The sequence below is a fragment of the Macrobrachium rosenbergii genome, chromosome 8, assembly GCF_040412425.1.
Source record: "Macrobrachium rosenbergii isolate ZJJX-2024 chromosome 8, ASM4041242v1, whole genome shotgun sequence".
Lineage (NCBI taxonomy): Eukaryota > Metazoa > Arthropoda > Malacostraca > Decapoda > Palaemonidae > Macrobrachium > Macrobrachium rosenbergii.
In genome coordinates, this window is record NC_089748.1 from 73,171,650 (window position 1) to 73,188,353 (window position 16,704).

Genomic DNA, 16,704 nt, shown 5'->3' on the forward strand with positions numbered 1-16,704 from the left:
CTGAGCTGCCGTGGCGTTGCGACCTTCTACGGGTTTGCGCTCGGCAAGACGCCAAGACGCATGCATGGGCACGCTCTTCGCACTCCCACACTCCCAGCTGGGCCGCCTCCTTCACTTTCCCCATCACTCGCCCCCACCAGCCACAATCGCATCCTCCTCCTCCTCCATCTCACTTTCTCCCTCATAAGCACTAAAACCACTAAATTCTAGTTCGCTTCCCTCCTTAGGATCCCGTACGGATCTTGGGGGCAAATACTCATCATCGCTGACATCAGGCGTGATGTCCTCATTGCTAGATGACCAGCTACCACCGAAATCAGGACTTCCCACCTGCTCTCGATCGAGCTCTGACAAGCACTCGTCTATGTCCTTCTGTTGGAGGCCTCCCAAATGTTTTTGGATGCCCCTCAGGACACCCCGATGCTTCCTAGGGGTCGTAAAAGGAACGGGATGTGGTCCTTAGTCACCATAGGTCACACGGGCTTAACAACACGCCGCTGAGAAGCTGGGTCACTTTGGTTGCTGGGTCCTTCTCCAGCATCCCAGTCTAAAACTCGCCACACGCTCACTTCCGACAGGCAGTATGTGCCTTTCACGGTCCTGACGCCTTTGTGACATCTCTGCAAACGTTCTGTTGCAGCACGAATACGCTAACACTCGCAAAGTTCAACAAAACACGCCTCGCGCGTCAAAATATTGCTCCGAAGGTGCTGCTCTGATGCTCTCTGATGCGAGAAGGGGGAATTCACGCATGCGCATCTGGGTGACGCTCAGAAACAAAACAATAGCTGGATCCGTGAACTCCCAGCATCCGCCGAGGCACGGGATTTGAAATCTTCCGCAAACTAGGCCTATAATTATTTTTCCGCGAATATTTAAAAAAAGCATTTTCAGTCGACCTTTGCAACGTCCACTCGGCATTCGACAGACAATTTTTGATGACGTTTAAAACATCCAGCAGGCGTTTAAGGGTTAAGGGGTTTTGATTCCCTGTGAAATAGAAATACAGGGTTATTAATGTAAAGGCATGATATAAATACAAAACTGCTTTATTAAGGAAAATAAAAACTCATATTATGTTTTACTTATAAAAGTCTGAGTTTAATGGATGCAAAATAAAATTGTATTGTACCTTATTTGAGTGCTGGTAGTATAGGCTGGCACTGGTGAAGCTCATCTATTATTTCTTGATTGTGACATACTGGGTAACTTACAAAATTGCATAATAGCAAGACTTTGTACTAATATATAATTTCGAGACTTCAGACATAATCATTCATCACTTTTTTTTATTTTGAAGTTAGAACTCTCTTCAGTCTGTGTATTTACTATTTAAGGTCAAAGTTACACTGATCCATGTGTTTAAAAATTGAGTAGCTTAAGGACGGACAATCCAGAATCTTATAAAGAACAAAGTGCTGTATCCTATACAGGTATAAACAGCACAGATTCTCACAGACAGCATAAAATTGAACCTGTTTATCTGGAAAGGTCTCACAGAGCAGCATATTTTGCCAGCTTCGCCTAGTAATAGAATTAATGTTCTTTTTACCCTGCATTTTGTACATCCATACAGCAAAATGATCAGCAGTACTCATTTAAAACTAGTTCATAACAAAATGTTACTGTGGAGCATCACTATATTGTGATCGAAAATAATGAGTAAAAAGCCACAATAATATAATTGATAAATTGTATATTTTAAGACAAAAAATATACAAAAAGGGGATAAAAATGAGGAGCTTTAGACTGTTTAACGAATCCTCTTCAGCCAACTGAATCAGTTGGCTGAAGAGGACCATATGCAAAACGGCCTAAAGCTCCTCATTTTTATCCCCTTTTGTATATTTTTGTGTCTTAAAATATACAATTTATCAATTATATTATTGTGGCTTTTTACTCATTACAAGATGTTACTTTCTCCCATTGTGTAAGTGTAACAGATCTGACTTTAAAAGTATTATTCTGGAAATGGACTGTCAGTTTTACAAGAGAAAGATGCTGGTGTGGTGAAGAGGCTAAAGTCAAAGATATTTAGCTCTAGTCAATAGGTTCCTATAAAAGACTGTAAATTGTAAAAAGGTTGTTAAAAGTACATTTTAAAACAGAAGAATTGCCAGTAAAATTAAAACCTCTTGCAATGCGGTAAATTTATTGTACATAAGGAATAATGAATACACTTGTTCCTTATTTATTATACTGTACATAATGAATAGTGAATAACACCAATTTGAGTTGAAATTTGTTGCATTGGGCAGTGTCATATATTCATATATTCAAGACCAACAATCATGTCACTGGTAAAGAATAAATGATGATAAAGCCCATAATACCATTTACGGAAAATCTGATATATGTCTAGGCACAATGAAAAACTGTACTCAGAATAGTCCTCACAAATTACTGTAGTCAATATGTATAAGTCTGAGGAGATAGTTCAATAGCCTTCTACACAATGATGTGTATTGAAGTCCAGTGGGTAACAAAGTTTAAGGCTGCAGTCATAAGCATAGTGTAGATTAATTAATATTTATAGTGAATATATAGACCTAAAAGAGTGACATTTATCTTTGTAATTACTTTTAATTATGATATAATAGGAAGGCTGTGATGAATTGGGATGTTTATTTCAATGTGAAGATTGAATTTCTTACTTGGTATGTTTGTAATTGTAGTCATTTTGATTTTACAAAATTATGGTCTCACTACCTACTCCATGTAGGTTATTTTAGCATTTAATTGTAGCCTAAATAATGAAAGTAAATGAAATATTGTACATCAAAGAAGATATTTAGTTCTAGTCAAAAGATTTCTACAAAAGACTGTAAATTGTAAAAGTCTGGTGAAAGTATATTTTTAGACCAGAAGGTAAATTGTCAGTAATATTGACTAACACCTGCTACTCATTTATTATGTATAGGGAATAGTGAATAACACCTGCTACTCATTATTTGTAGGGAATAGTGAATAACGCCTGCTTTCATTTTAATATACATAGAGAATAGTGAATAACACCAGTATGAATTGACATTGTTTGCATGATTATTTTTGCATTTGATTATAACTGAAAAAGATAGTAAATGAAATATCACATCACATGGTTAAATGCATAATTTTATTGAGGTACTCTTATGTTAAAGATGTGATGGTCAATCTGTTAGTATACATTCCTATCATCAAGGATTTTTTAGAGAAAGTAGGAGTGAGATTAAAGATACCTGCACATTTCTCGCTGGCTTTTGAATTTTTTTTAGTATACTATTGAAGTTAATACTTACAGTACTTGGTTTTATTTGTAAATATATCTTCCAGGTAAATAATTCAGGGGTTTGGGTTTTTCTAAATGCAAATATTATGTTATTTCAACCCATTTCACTAATTAATTTGCTTGTGGTTGTATTCTATCCATGTACAGTACATTACTCATTTACAGAATTAATATCACTTAGCAGGAATGCAAGTGAATTTGAATTATTCTTGGTTTAGTATCAGATAAAAGTTGTCAGATCTATGTTCTAGGACTTTACTTGTGGCAGTTTGATTGAAAGTGGCATATAATCTTTTTTACCAGAATGTGTACAGGAGTGTAGTACAGAACTGAAAGAATTGATTTTTAATAGCTTGTGGGAAAAGTTGCAACTGCAAAACAGAAGATGTACTTTTGACCTTTTTGCTGCTGTTTGTTAGAGACAGGATGTTTGCTAGTAAGGAGGGAAAGGCATAAGTCACATTCTTGTAAGTCACATTCTTGTAGTAGTGCAATCATCAAATCCATAGTTAGTAGGGAATGGTTAGTACCTAACAGTACCCCGACAGTATCATAGGGAAAATGTTCTTGAAAGTCCTTGCCTCAGCAACATTGGAGGCTAGGTTGTGTACTCCAGTATTGTAAACTAAAGAGTTGGGTGCAACCCTCCAGTCTTTTTAGTTGATCTGCTCTTTCCAGTCAGTAATAAGATGGGTACTTTACTGTTGTATATTACAGATTTCCCCATCCTCTTATTGCAATAAAACAGTATTTTATGAGTGTGTTACAAGTAAATGGCTGTACCTGCATTCATGGAATCTTTGACTGTTGTGATGTTGCTGATCCCTAATGTTACAAGATTACACAGAAAGATAAACATAAACCATAAGGTACAGGAATAATTTTTCAAGCAGTAGTTTAGTGATGCTAGCACTGCTTAAATGTTAATAATTTGTTGTTGTTGGTGTCCACGGATTAGTGTGTATAATTACTTAACCTTTAAACGCCGACTGGACGTATCATAAGTCGACTAAAATTGTCTGTCGGGTGACGAGCGGACATACCGTACGTCGACTACAAAAAATTTCAACCTTCGGTCAACTTTGATTCGACCAGAAGGTCGAAAAATGCAAATGTAAGTTAAAACTCTTACATTCTAGTAATGTTCAATCATTTACCTTCATTTTACAACAAATTGGAAATCTCTAGCTCAATATTTTGATTTATGGTGAATTTTTGAAAAAAGCTTTTTCCTTATGTCCGCACAGTAACTCGGCCGAAAATTTCAGAAATTCTTTAGTCATTTTGTCATAATTTTTGCACTGTTGTATATTAGCCGTTACGTAAAGTTTTATGTATGAAAATGTGCACAATTTCATGTAAAATACAACAAAAAACAACCCATGGTTGTAGCTTTTATCAGTTTGGAAATATTTTCATATAAATCACGATGTGCCAAAATTTCAACCTTCAGTCAACCTTGACTCGACTGAAATGGTCGAAAAACGCAATTGTAAGCTAAAACTCTTACATTCTAGTAATATTCAATCATTTACCTTAATTTTGCAACAAATTGGAAGTCTCTAGCACAATATTTCGATTTATGGTGAATTTCTGAAAAACTTTTTCCTTACGCTCGCCGTAACTCTGCCGAACATCTCAGAAATTCTTTCGTCACTTTGTCGTAATGTTTGCACCGTTTTATATTAGTCGTTACATAAAGTTTTATATTTGAAAATGTGCGCAATTTCATGTAGAATACAACAAAAAATAACTCATGGTTGTAGCTTCTATCAGTTTTGAAATTTTCTCATATAAATCACGATGTGCCAAAATTCCAACCTTCAGTCAACTTTGACCCGACCGAAATGGTCGAAAAATGCAATTGTAAGCTAAAAATCTTACATTCTAGTAATATTCAATCCTTTACCTTCATTTTGCAGCAAATTGGAAGTCTCTAGCACAATATTTCAATTTATGGTGAATTTTTTAAAACTTTTTCCTTACGTCCGCGCTCGGTAACTCGGCCGAACATCTCTGAAATTCTTTCGTCACTTTGTCGTAATGTTTGCACCGTTTTACATTAGTCGTTACATAAACTTTTATATATGAAAATGTGCACAATTTCATGTAGAATACAACAGAAAATAACTCATGGTTGTAGCTTCTATCAGTTTTGAAATATTTTCATATAAATCATGGTGCCAAAATTTCAACCTTCGGTCAACTTTGACTCGACCGAAGTGGTTGAAAAACGCAGTTGTAAGCTAAAATGCTTACATTCTAGTAATATTCAATCATTTACCTTCATTTTGCAACAAATTGGAAGTCTCTAGCACAATATTTCGATTTATGGTGAATTTTTTAAAAAAAACTTTTTCCTTACGTCCACGCGGTAACTCGGCCAAAAATTTCAGAAATTCATTCGTCATTTTGTCATAATGTTTGCACCGTTTTATATTAGTCGTTACATAAAGTTTTATATATGAAAATGCGCGCAATTTCATGTAGAATACAACAAAACATAAGTCATGGTTGTAGCTTTTATCTGTTTTGAAATATTTTCATATAAATCACGATAAATAGAAAAAATTCGACCTTCAGTCAACTTTAACTCGACCGAAATGGTAAAAAACTGCAATTGTAAGGTAAAACACTTACAGTCTAGAAATATTCAATCAATTACCTTCATTTTGCAAGAAACGGGGAGTCTTTAGCACAATATTTCGATTTATGGTGAATTTTTGAAAAAAACCTTTTTTAAGTCTGCGCGTTACGAATTCGTGCATAATTTTGTGATATATTCTCTGTGTTGCTTTGATTGTTTTACAATTTGTTATATACCAAAATCATCACAATTTAGTGTACAATACAAAGAAAAAAATATAACTCATTAGCTTTTTGCTCACAGCACGATTTGTATACTGTACAATTATATATGAAATTTTTTTTTGTGCTGTCATATATTTCAATATTTATATATGATATTTTTTTTTCATTTCTGATGGTTGCATACTAAACTTCAGGCAATGTCAAAAAAAGGAGCCAAAAATGAACTCTTAATCTTAAAAACTAAGTGTGCTGTGATTTTTTGAAAAAAAAATTTTTTTTTTCCGCTTCGGAGCTAACTCCCAAACGCCGCCGGCATACGGCAGACACTTTTGTAAATAGAGGCTCGGCGTTTAAGGGTTAAGAGACTACATCAGATATTTTGTAAAATCCCCATTAATGTATAGTACTTTTTTGGGTTTATATACACTTACAGTGATATGGGAATGATGAAATTAGAAAGATGGTTTGCAAGGCTGAAAAATGACACAGAATAGAGGGCAAGGTCAACTATTATATGAATGCTGCCATTCCATTTTGGTCAAAAATAAAAAAGAAAAAAAAGTTTGAGAACAATATTACAGACTAGGATTGACAAGGTCTTAAAAGTGTGAATGAAATACAGTACTGTATGTGAGAAATCATAATAGCAAAACTGTTGATGTACTAATCTTTTATGCAAATGTATTCACTGGGCATTTGTAAACTCAGACAAGTGTCCAAACCTGTAAATGGATGAATTGCAAGTGTTCAAAAGGTGAAGATGACTTTTCAACCAAGTTTTTAACTGCTCATAAGAAAAAATGAAGAAATGGAAAGGAGTATTGTACTAAATTTGTGAGGCACTTGTTTTCATGGTTTTAAGTATCTTCATAAAAACATACTAAGTACTTGATAATGATGAAAAGCTGCTAGTTTAAAAGAGAGGGTGACAGGAAAAGAAATAAAGAAAAGGTTTTAGGCAAAGCCCATGCAAAGGAACAAGTAAGAGGTGGCATAACATATGAAAGACTATGTAGATAAAGGTGGTAGATAAAATATCAATATGAGTTTGCAGTGTGATGAAGAGTGGCCTGAAGCAGAGAAGTTTAGTAATTAGAGCCTACTACCTTTGATACATATGAGAGACTCATGAGATTATCCAACTAATTGTAAAGATAATGACCAAACAATAGGTCATATTTATCTGAAATATGTTAGCCTCATGATCTTTGAGTCAGTGTATAATGTATAACAAATTTTTTTTAGTGGCAGTGTAAGTTAGGTCTCAGTTGCCTTTCTTCAGAATTGACAGCAGTATTGGATATTAACAAGTGGAGAGGGGTTGTACAGACAGGTACAATGTAATAAAAATGAAAAGGGGAGAAGGCAGTCAGTTACAGAAAGGTAGATATGGAAGTAGCAGAATGCTTTGTAGTAGGATGCTCAGAATATTGTAGAAGTTATATAGATGAGGAATTTGACTGCTAGGGTATAAAATAGAAAGTACACTAGGTAGAAAGAACGGAAAGGGAAAACCTGATTTAGGTATCATGATGAGTGAAGTAATAAACATTTTGAGATTTGAAGGATTTTTGTGCTTATTGTGATCAGTTTACCATTAAAAAGATGAAGGATTACGATAAAACAGGCCTAGGAAATTTTTTGGGTTGTGACACTTATTGCAAGGTGTTCTTTGTATAGTTATGAGCACTAGTCACTTAGGTGTTTGTCCACAACCTGATTTTGTTTTGAAAGAAGTGAAGATTAAGACAGAAGTAATACAAAATAGCTTTATCCTACCTTAAACAATTTTTTTTCTGTAATGTGCAAAATGTATTAAAATATTTAAATGATCATATTTGTATGATTGATAGTTTGCCATGCTTGCAAAAATAAAGGGTTAACAAAGCTTATGCTTGTAGATTTAGGTTTGTTGAAAGTATTTAAAAAGAAACCATATTAGTTTTAACAAGATTTTGGCTTTAATTTTTTGCATACTAATACAGTATCTATTAAAAATTCTGTCTTTTAAAGTAGGGATTTACTCTGGTATTTTACTGAGTATGGTTACCTTTTGAATAGTATTCATTACCAAACTTTTATTACTGTTTATTAACTGCATCAGAATTAATCCTCCTGATTTTTTACAGCTTTGCGTGAAAGGGCGCTAAGTGGAGACAGAGGAGTACCAAAAGGAACGCCAGTTAAGAGAGCAAAGTGGCATCTTGGTAAGTTAGAGAAGTTGATATTTGTAAAGAAATTACATCTCTCATTATGTGGTGTAAGTAAAAGTTCATTGTCTGCTTATATCATGAATAATAGTAATAACAAATTTTCATAATTATATATCATGCAAATATTCTGCATGCATTTTGCAGTCGTTTTATTTGCAAATAGCTTTTCTATCAGCAGATGGATAGAAGTATTTATACTTTATTGAATGGAAAAACTTGGACATAGACAATAGTCTAAATAGATTTAGCCATTCAAACAATGGGAATCCGACCTTTGGGGAAAAAGTTGAGTCTTCTTAAAGAACATTCTCATGGGCATCTTTTTTACAGGTATCCGTTCTCAGAGCAAACCACTTGACATAATGAGTGAAGTGTACAAAGCCATGAAGGTTCTAGGGTTTGTAAGTAGTTTAAGTATTTTGCAGTTTATAAAATTTCAGCATATTAATTTCTACATTAAACAAAAGCTTTTGGCTTTTATATAACTTAGACTAAGTAGTTAATGCAGTCCCTGTACGCAGTCAGATTTTTATGATTATCACATTACAGCAACAGTCTCAAGTAATTTGCAGTAATTAAAAGATAAAATATGTTAATTTTATGTTATTATATGAAAAGATAATGCCTCTGTATTTCTTTTTCCACAGGAGTGGAAGGTTGTTAACCCTTTCCATGTGCGAGTTCGACGAAAGAACCCTGTAACTTCAAACTATGTACACATGGCACTGCAACTGTACCAAGTAGATTATAAATCACACCTCTTGGATTTCAAGATAATATCAAATGATGTTAACGAAGCCTTATACAATGAAAGGAGAAGTGAGTACATTATCTTCTGTACTTCTGAATTATCATTTATGTATTTGTAAAAATGTCCTGCTTGATAAGACTTTATACACTGAAAGAAACATCAAGATCCTCCTTGTGTAGATTTTTTAAGTATATTATTACAACAGTACTAAATTCTTTAGCTTTCTAGGGGATAAAGAATTTTATATTATAGTAATGCATTTCAAAAATGTTCAAGAGGGGTCTCTTTGTCTCCTGCAATTGTCAGAACATTATTTTTCTTTTTAGGCCATTTTGTACACTCATATCCAAAACTCAAGACAGTATTATGAGGCATGTGTAAAATATTACAGTATTACAATTAATTTTTAGAAAGGAAAAGTGTGGAAAAGTATAGAAAAGATTCAGAATAAATCTTCCATTATCAACTACAATAATATTGTTTGTAGATAAAAAAAAATTTTTCTTGGTGTGGCTGATATAACTGAGAGGTATAAAGATACTTTTTCATGGTAGTTTACAAATTGTTGCTCTACAAATGAACATTGTGCCAAAGTTTCTTTTTCACATTTCTTAGAAAACACCTGTGTTATATACGTCAGGTTTTAATGTTTTTGTCATATTTTCACGTCCTTAGCCCCCTGGAATCTTGTCTTTTCAACAAGTTGTTTGAGTGGTGATCCCCCCACAATAATTAGGATGAATGCCACAGAAATTTGTGTTCAGCACACAAGCCTTGCTGCTGAGATGCTGTAATGTCACACTTCCAAGTGTCAGAGATATTTCTGTATGTTTGATCCAGCAACAGATACTTGTCTTGCAAGTTTGTTACCATTAAAAAGAATACCTATCTATAGGTGTAAGTATTGGTAAGGAACAAAATAACAGTGTAAGTATTGATACTCTCTCTCTTATTTATCTGTTATTTCCTCAAGAAAAGCAAGGGAAATAGAAATGTCATTAACAGTTATAGTGAGTAATGATGGAAGTAGAATCTACTTTCCGAGACTGCACGAATGTGATATTTCATGGGTTAGTGGAATCTTATATTTCTTGGTTTAACACCCCACCACTAAACCTGCCATTGTTTCAGGCCATACATAAGTGATATCATATTATGATTGAATTACAATTACTTAGCAAGCTGATCAAAAGACTTATTTTTCAAATAAGTTCAGTCATTTGGAATTTTCAGACTTATTAATATTTTACTAGGGATCATTGAAGAAATAATTTTGCTTTAATAATAAAACACTTTGGTTACAGTACAATGTACAGAAGAGTGATATTGCTCTGAGTTGACAATAAACATGCTATGAACTACGAGTATGCTCAACCTTATTGTCTAGAATGTTTTGATAATTTGGATGTCTGCTGTGACTTGGGCTTGTTCCTAACATGATGAAAAAGTCCTGTAACTGTTTCAAAATGCTAAACCAAGCAACAGTACCTTTGGAAATTAATTTTGGGAAACTTAGTTGTCATTAATAAAGAATACTAACAATACCATTACAATGTGCCTTTTGACTTATATAAAGTTAAACAAAATTCTATTACAAGCTAATGTGGAATTTCCAAATTTGAAATATTTGTACATACAATAAATGCAAACCATTGAGGGATTAGAATAAAAACCCTGCCCCTATTTAAAATCTTCGTTCTCACAATTACAATATGGTAATTAAGAGAATGAGACAAAGTCCTGCACCACATACAGTAGAAGGCAGAAAGTTCCTTCAATACAGAGCAAGCGAAGGATGATAAATGTATGCTAGTTTTGTACTGTCGTTCCTTAATAGCACTGATGAATTAAGTTCCGCTGTTAAATTTTGCCAACTGTGTATACTTTTAAAACAGACTGTATGCCCTTGGTGGTTTTTCACTAATACAGCAATTGCTAATATGGTTGATCTTTTAATTAAGATGCAGTCAAAAGAATATGAAGTGGGAAGTTCTTCGTGCTAGTGCTGTTACTTAAAATGCCTTTGAAGCAGTCTGTGCCAGGTGATAAAGAAACACTTTCTACTTTTACAAAAGATCTAAGTAGAAAGGGAGAAAATCCATAAGGGATTTTCAATTAAGTATAAAAGTAGGTAGGATGAGGAGGACCAGTGTAAAGCAGCTTTCATAACTGATGATAAAAGTATCAAAGGAAGTACTCTGCAGCAGGTGAACTCAGGGATATTAGCCACAAATGGGTGAATACGGGTTTATTTAACATATCCTTCATCGGTGGATCATTAGTAGTTCTATATAATGAAAGTGTTAATTTTACAACTACCCTCACATACTACTTTAATGATTCATATTGGCAAGGGATCAGTTTCATTAGACATTTCTGTTTCTTGGTTGGATCATTTTGTTGCCCTGAAGACAAGAGAGATGAGGTTATTCAACACTAAGTTGGATCATCTGTAATCTTCTCTCACTTGTTTGAGAATTACTGTGCCTCATTACATAAATTTTCATCTTTGTAAGATGAACAGCTACAGATTACATCTTTTATTGGTGTCTCCTTTAAAAAAGAATTTTCCATCTAGGCAAGGTGGTTTTTCTACAGATTGGAGTTCATCAGGGAGGATAATTATCTTTAACTGTCTATATCTTTCTTGGTGCCTCCTTTACAAAGTAATATATCATCTTGGGAAGTTGTGTCATCTACAGACTGGAGTTCATCCAGCATGTTATCTCCCTATCCTTCTTGGCTGGATCATTATTTGTTTTGCAGATGTAAGAGTTTGCTCAGCAATTAGGAAGAGGGATCAACTGTTTAAATTCTTTCCACATCCTCAGGAACATGTATCAGCCTAACATAATTCTCTTTCATTACTCTTCATGCATATTGTATAATAAAATTCTCCTGCAGACAGGAGAGGGAGATTTTATTCAACCTCCGTATCCTTCTCAGCCATTTTGTTTTAATTTTCTTAGTTCTTCATTTTGTTGAAAATTCGTCTTTTGTGATTCTTCTGAGAAGTTCATCTTGGCAAAGCAGCTACTGGCCAAAGAGGCATATTTTAACAGCCATCAACTTATTGTTCTTGGCTGGATCATAAGTTGTTTTGCAGATCAAGTTTATTAAACATTCCATCTCCATAACCTTCTCAGATGGATAATTTTTATGTCTAGCACTGTTCAGAATAAGTGTTTCTTTCACAATCTTCCTTGGCAAGGATATGTAAACCACAGACTAGAGAGAAGTTTATCAAATATATTCTTGAGTGGAACATTTGTTGTTCTACATATTGAAAGTTTCATTCTACAACCACTCAGGTTCACATCTCACTTGAATGGTGATTAATTTTGGCAAGGGACCAGCTGCAAACTTGAAAAGTTATCAGTAGTCATCTTGTGCCTCTTGGCTGTGTCATTTGCTGTTCTGAAAAGAGAGAGAAATTTATTAATAGATCAGCTGTAGCCAGTTAACTCTGTTCAATTTACTTGCTGCAGCTATTTCCTTTTTGACTGGATTATTTGCTGTTCTGAGGATGAGTGTTTAAGCCATTTGCTGTCCTGAGGACAATCATATTTTATTCAACTATTATCTCCATGTCCTTTAAGAAGGGATCTTTGAAGATAGGGCAAAGTGCATAAAAATAATAACTTTCATATCCTTTTAGGAGGAATATTGAATTTAAGGGAGAAGTGTATGAAATACAGTAATATCTCGAAAGAGCCCATTGCAGACCTGGAGGATCGCAAATGTTTGGTAAAAGTCACTAAAAATACTAATAAATGCAAATTTTTTAAGAGTTAAAACCCTTTATGACCCAAATCATGCTCCCAAAGCACTTTAATTTAATTTAAAAGTTAGCTTAATACATTACCCTTAAAAAAATTTAATAAATGGTTGGCATAAAAAAGAGAACAGTATTGTCTAATGGGTATTTGCCACACTAGTGCACTTACAGTACGGTATATTAATGTTTGCCCTTATTAATTCATTGGCTGCCATTTTCTTTTGCACTTACAGTAAGGTAAAACCAAGTAACGAATGGGATTGTAAACTTAATGACTGACATTTTCTTTGTATTGCCAAGAAGGTAAACTAGGTAAACTTCATATGTCACAGAAGTCATATAGTGAAGGTGCAATTCAGTAAAGTAAAGAAACATATGTACTGTACACAGATCAGTGAAAATATCGTTGATGAAAATTACTTAGGTTCCAACGAAATTTTCACAACTCCAGAAACGCAAATGCATGAGGTATGAGTGTAACTTATTGCTACATCCACTTCAGCTTCCATGCAATTTTGTGCTGGATCACATGGTGTTAAGAAGCAGACGATAGGATTTTATACAACAGTGTAGTAATTTCCATATCCTTCTAAACTTAATCTAACTGTAATTTGCTCTTACTTCGTTGAGAAAATTTTCTTGATGCTGCCTTGACAATAATCATTTTCAATTTGGCAAGGTGAATCAGCTACAGACTGGGAGTGTATTTAATTATGATGGCTGGATCTTATGTTTTTTTGCAGACGAAAGAGTTTAACTTCTAGGACAGTGGCATAAGGGATCAACTGCAGACTGGATGAGATAAATTATTTATGATAGAGTGGGGTAAAAAAAGTTAGGGGGGTATGTGGGGTAAAAACAGTGATCCCCCAGTTTTTTTATCCGAAGACTCAGCACTTTCCCAAAGTATATCATCTTGCACTCTATTATCATAAGAAGGCTGTGTGCAAAAACAGAGGCTATAGGTATAACAGAGAATTAATAGTGAATATTTGAAGTCAAAACAAAAAGGTCTCATTACAAAAAAGATTTTGGATATTTTTTTCAAGTGAATGCCATGCTTCATATATAGCTAGGGTTCCTTTGAAACTCAGGGATCTTATTAACAAGATGTCAAATTCTTCAATTAATTTAAGTAGCTTTTTCAGATTATTATGGCTATGACACAGTGAGGGGGATTTTTACCCCATTTTGTCCCTATGCAATGGGTAAAAACAGTGCCTCACTTTAATTACCCCACAAGGGCATTTTTACCCCACCTACTTTTATGTAGCATTCTCTCTCATTAAACCCATTTTCTGTACATATATCAATCCTATTTTCTATATCTGCCATGCTTTGTTTATATTCTAGAGAATTCTCTTGCATGTTTTAGTGTAAATCAGTAAGGAGGAATTAGCCATGCCTAGTGTTTACAAGCCTACTCCCAAACTCTACACTGATGCAAGTATTACTGCTGCTATTTCAGAAGTTGAACAAGGAGCACATTAAAACTACAGCTATAAAATATTTCTTGTCCTCAACAATGCTCTCACAGCGTATCAAGAAGACTAGAGAAAACATGCCTCCAGAAACAAGGAAGAAGTACATGGTTGAATCGTGAGTTAGAAGAAAAGTTTGCAAATGTACCTACGGCATATGTCAGAAATGGGACTAGCACCAACTAAAGATGAACTTATAGGTATCATTTTACATTATTTAACTGTAAATGAAATGAATGATGTATTCAAGGACAATAAACCTGCAAAGAAAAGTCGAATTAGCATGCATGCCAAAATTATTACACACACTGACTTTATTAAGGTGGAAAAAGCTAAGCAGCAGTCTAAGAAGAAGCCTACCAAAAGGAAAATTATTGAGGACTCTGACTCAGAGCTAGATGAACCCTATGCAGAGATTTCAAGTTCAGAAACAGAATTTGATGAGTCCAAGCTTGTTGAATCAGAACTTGACGAATCTAATGTGGATACCCTATCACTTATTATGAAGAGGTCACTGATTCATGAAAACCTAGCAGCAAGGCTTCCTCATTATGCAGATATTCAGCTAGATGAGTTTTATGAAGTTTACTGGGAAAAGATCCACTATTGGGGAAAGTGTTGACATTTTGGAGGATGAAAATCCCCAATTAAAGTGCAAGTAAAATTCATGTCGCGTAAAGTTGTTTCAAGTGACAATAAACAAGTGAGGTGGGGATGGCCTCCAAAAGAGGACACTGCAACACCAATTCTTGATTGGATATAAAAGGGAAACAGTGGTATCGATTTGAAGAAAATGAGGCAGTTCAGAGATACAATTTAATTAAAAGACAAGGGTTTCCCTCGCCGAAGAAAATGAGAAATGTATAAAGAGAAGATCAGAGATTATTTGCATTTGCTCTTTCAGATTATAACAAGCTATGTTTTGTCATTGGTCAAGGATCCATTTTTCTTTTCTTTAGTTCTCTTATTTGTTTGTGATACAGGCCTCATATACATATTTTTTTACGCTAAGGAGTGCACTTTTCTTTCCAGAAATTTATGTGAACATTATCTTTCCTTATTTCATGTTTAATAGCCTATTTCTACAATGCTTAGGCTATGGATTAGTCTTAAATGAGGACTAACTTTTTTTACCCCATAATTGCACTTTTTTTACCCCACGTGAAGGGGAAAAAAAGTTTCTATATTTTTAAAATTTTTGGAAAAACCATAAGATTTATTTCTCTCTTTACTTTTGCATATTGTGAGTCATTGGCTACAGTTTCTATACCACACATCCAATGTTCAACATATAATTAAATACAATTAATATTTTCAACTTTGTGGAAAATCACTTTTTTTTTTACCCCACTTTACTATACATGTTTTTTGTTTGGATCATTTGTAGTTTCAGAGATAGAATAGTTTTACTCTTTTGTTTTCTTCAATTCTTAGAATCATAGTGGATTATGGGTTGCTTATATTTGCAAGTAATTTAACTTCAAGTTGGAGATTCCATAGCAATCTTTACCATTTCCTTTGTAAAATTTTTGTCATTGCAAGTGAATAAGCCTTCCTGTCCTACTAATATGCTTCGTTCACAAGAATAATATCTTGCAAGGGAACTAGCAGCAGAGTGGATTGGTCATCAGTAACCATCTCTTATTTTTTTGCCCTGGATCACTAGCTGTGTTGTTGACGAGAGAGGATTATTTTTCGTCTTGGCATGACATCAGTGGCATGCTGGAGAGTAAGAGTTTAAAACATACTTCCTTGACTGGTGCAAAGATGAGAAAAGTTTGTTCAACAATTATCTCTATGTAATCTCCAAATCCTTTTGGGTGGATCATTTGCTGCTTTGAAGACTATATCCATTTCTAGTCATACTTCTTGTCTTGTTTAAGAGTTGTTCTGAAGATGAGAAGAATTTATTCAGCAGCTCCTTGTATCATTTCTAGCTGGATCATTTGTTGTGTTGTGCATGTTAGCGTTTCATAGTTTTTATCTTTGGATTGTTGAGAAGTTTTTTTTGATAATTCCTCTAGAGAAATTAATTTTATTTATCTTTTCTTCTGTGATTCCTGTAGGAGACATTCTCTTAACATATTTGTGTGCTGCAGACAGAGGAAACATTTTTCATCATGAATCTGCATGTCGTTTATGGAATCATTGCTTCAAAGTTATTTAGTAGCTGTTATTATTATATGGTATCCATTAACCTTGGTAGGACCATTATCGTTTTGCAGAAAGAGGAGTTTGCTTATCAGTCTTCCGCTTGTTGAGAAAAACCTTATTGGGGTAATTTCATTCAGATTTTTGGTTAAAGGTTAGCTGCAGATTGAGGAGGCTTTTTTCAACACCCATTAGCTGGATCAATGATTATTCTGAAGACAAAAACTCTTTAAGTTTAAACCATTTGTTGT

At 34.1% G+C, this 16,704-nt stretch overlaps 1 protein-coding gene and 1 long non-coding RNA gene across 4 annotated transcripts in view; one reads left to right on the forward strand and one right to left on the reverse strand.

Annotated features, from left to right (window-relative positions):
* The window catches only part of AMPKalpha (AMP-activated protein kinase alpha subunit), a 170,760-nt gene that overhangs the window by 143,838 nt on the left and 10,218 nt on the right, over positions 1-16,704 (forward strand). For 2 of the 3 annotated variants that reach the window (XM_067108014.1, XM_067108015.1), the window contains exons 12-14: positions 8,209-8,286; positions 8,623-8,693; positions 8,940-9,111. In XM_067108014.1, coding sequence (XP_066964115.1) covers positions 8,209-8,286; positions 8,623-8,693; positions 8,940-9,111 — 321 coding nt within the window. Of the gene's footprint in view, positions 1-8,208; positions 8,287-8,622; positions 8,759-8,800; positions 9,112-16,704 lie in introns of all 3 variants that reach the window. The other variant, XR_010853811.1, reaches the window with a different exon arrangement.
* The window catches only part of LOC136840995 (uncharacterized), a 585,109-nt gene continuing 579,013 nt past the window's right edge, over positions 10,609-16,704 (reverse strand). Inside the window, exon 5 of the long non-coding RNA XR_010853812.1 lies at positions 10,609-12,460. This is a non-coding gene — a long non-coding RNA (uncharacterized lncRNA). The remainder of the gene's footprint in view (positions 12,461-16,704) is intronic.